A 1037-nucleotide genomic window follows, 5' to 3' on the forward strand; every position below is an offset into this window, starting at 1 on the left:
TGGTTTTGCCCAGAAGTGATGTCATGCATTGGCTTAACACCGAGATTATCCTGCTGCTGAATTTCTCCTGGCTCGGTGCTGGCTGCAGCTGGCAACCCTTGCTGAAGGCAATTCTCCCTCTGAGGTGGAGGCCATCTTGTGGGTGATTCCCAACCATCTCTTAGGGAGGCAGGAACTTCAAACTGTTTCCTGTTTCCTGTGTTGGGAGTCGCCCTCAACTCAGTTTTCTTCCTGCCTCAGTAGGGAGAGCAGTAAAAATTTGGCTTTGCTTCTACTTTCACTATTTCAAACTGCTTATCTTTCTCTTCTTTCCTGTTTTTCCATAATTCTCGATAATCTACCTCAGTTCACTTTCTCTGTCTTAACAAAAAAAAAAAAAAATCCCCTCAACTGTCACTTTGTTTCTTTCTGCGAGACTCCTCTCCCAACAGCGGCTATGGCACGCAAGGGAGACATTGATGGCTTTTTATCCTCTGGGGAAATCGATGGGGAGGAAAGTAGAAAAGATCGCGCAGGGCGAAAAAGAGGCCTGGACGGCAGCGATCGACAGGCAGATGCGCATAGCGCGGCCAAGCGCGCCAAAAGCTCCCACACGCTCCAGGAGTCTCCAAACATGGCGGCAGCCATTTTGATGGAAAACATTGAGCGACGGAGCCCGGCACAGGGCAGGGAGCGACCCGAGACTGTGTGTCTGAGCGGGTCCGACCTAGCAGCGAGTACTCTAATAGAGGCTGCCCGGGAACATGACGGAGAAGCGGAAGGCTCTTCTCACGGAGGTAACGCTGATGACGCCGCCTCGGCTCCCTTGTCCCCCAGAGTCATGTCTTATTTCAGGAGAGCCATGAGGCAAGAGATAGCCCACTTTTGCAGCTCAGGGGGTCATTCTAGTAGATCTCCGTCATCTTCCCCTTCCCCCCCCCTCCAGATTTCTATTCCTCCTGAGCAGTCCTTCAGATTTTTTAAAACAGAGGACCTCCATTACTTGCTGTCTAAGACAGTTTCTGCCCTTAAGATCCAAAATCTACAAAGAGCAGGGA

General features: G+C 50.8%; 1 protein-coding gene across 1 annotated transcript in view; it reads left to right on the forward strand.

Moving 5' to 3' along the window:
• Nucleotides 1-436: 436 nt before the first annotated feature.
• The window catches only part of LOC107125703 (centrosome-associated protein 350-like), a 47176-nt gene continuing 46575 nt past the window's right edge, over nt 437-1037 (forward strand). The window contains exon 1 of the mRNA XM_015429155.1: nt 437-776. Within this exon, the coding sequence (XP_015284641.1) occupies nt 437-776 (340 nt within the window). The remainder of the gene's footprint in view (nt 777-1037) is intronic.

The sequence above is a fragment of the Gekko japonicus genome, unplaced genomic scaffold (assembly GCF_001447785.1).
Source record: "Gekko japonicus isolate JY-2015 unplaced genomic scaffold, Gekko_japonicus_V1.1 scaffold2524, whole genome shotgun sequence".
Classification (NCBI taxonomy): domain Eukaryota; kingdom Metazoa; phylum Chordata; class Lepidosauria; order Squamata; family Gekkonidae; genus Gekko; species Gekko japonicus.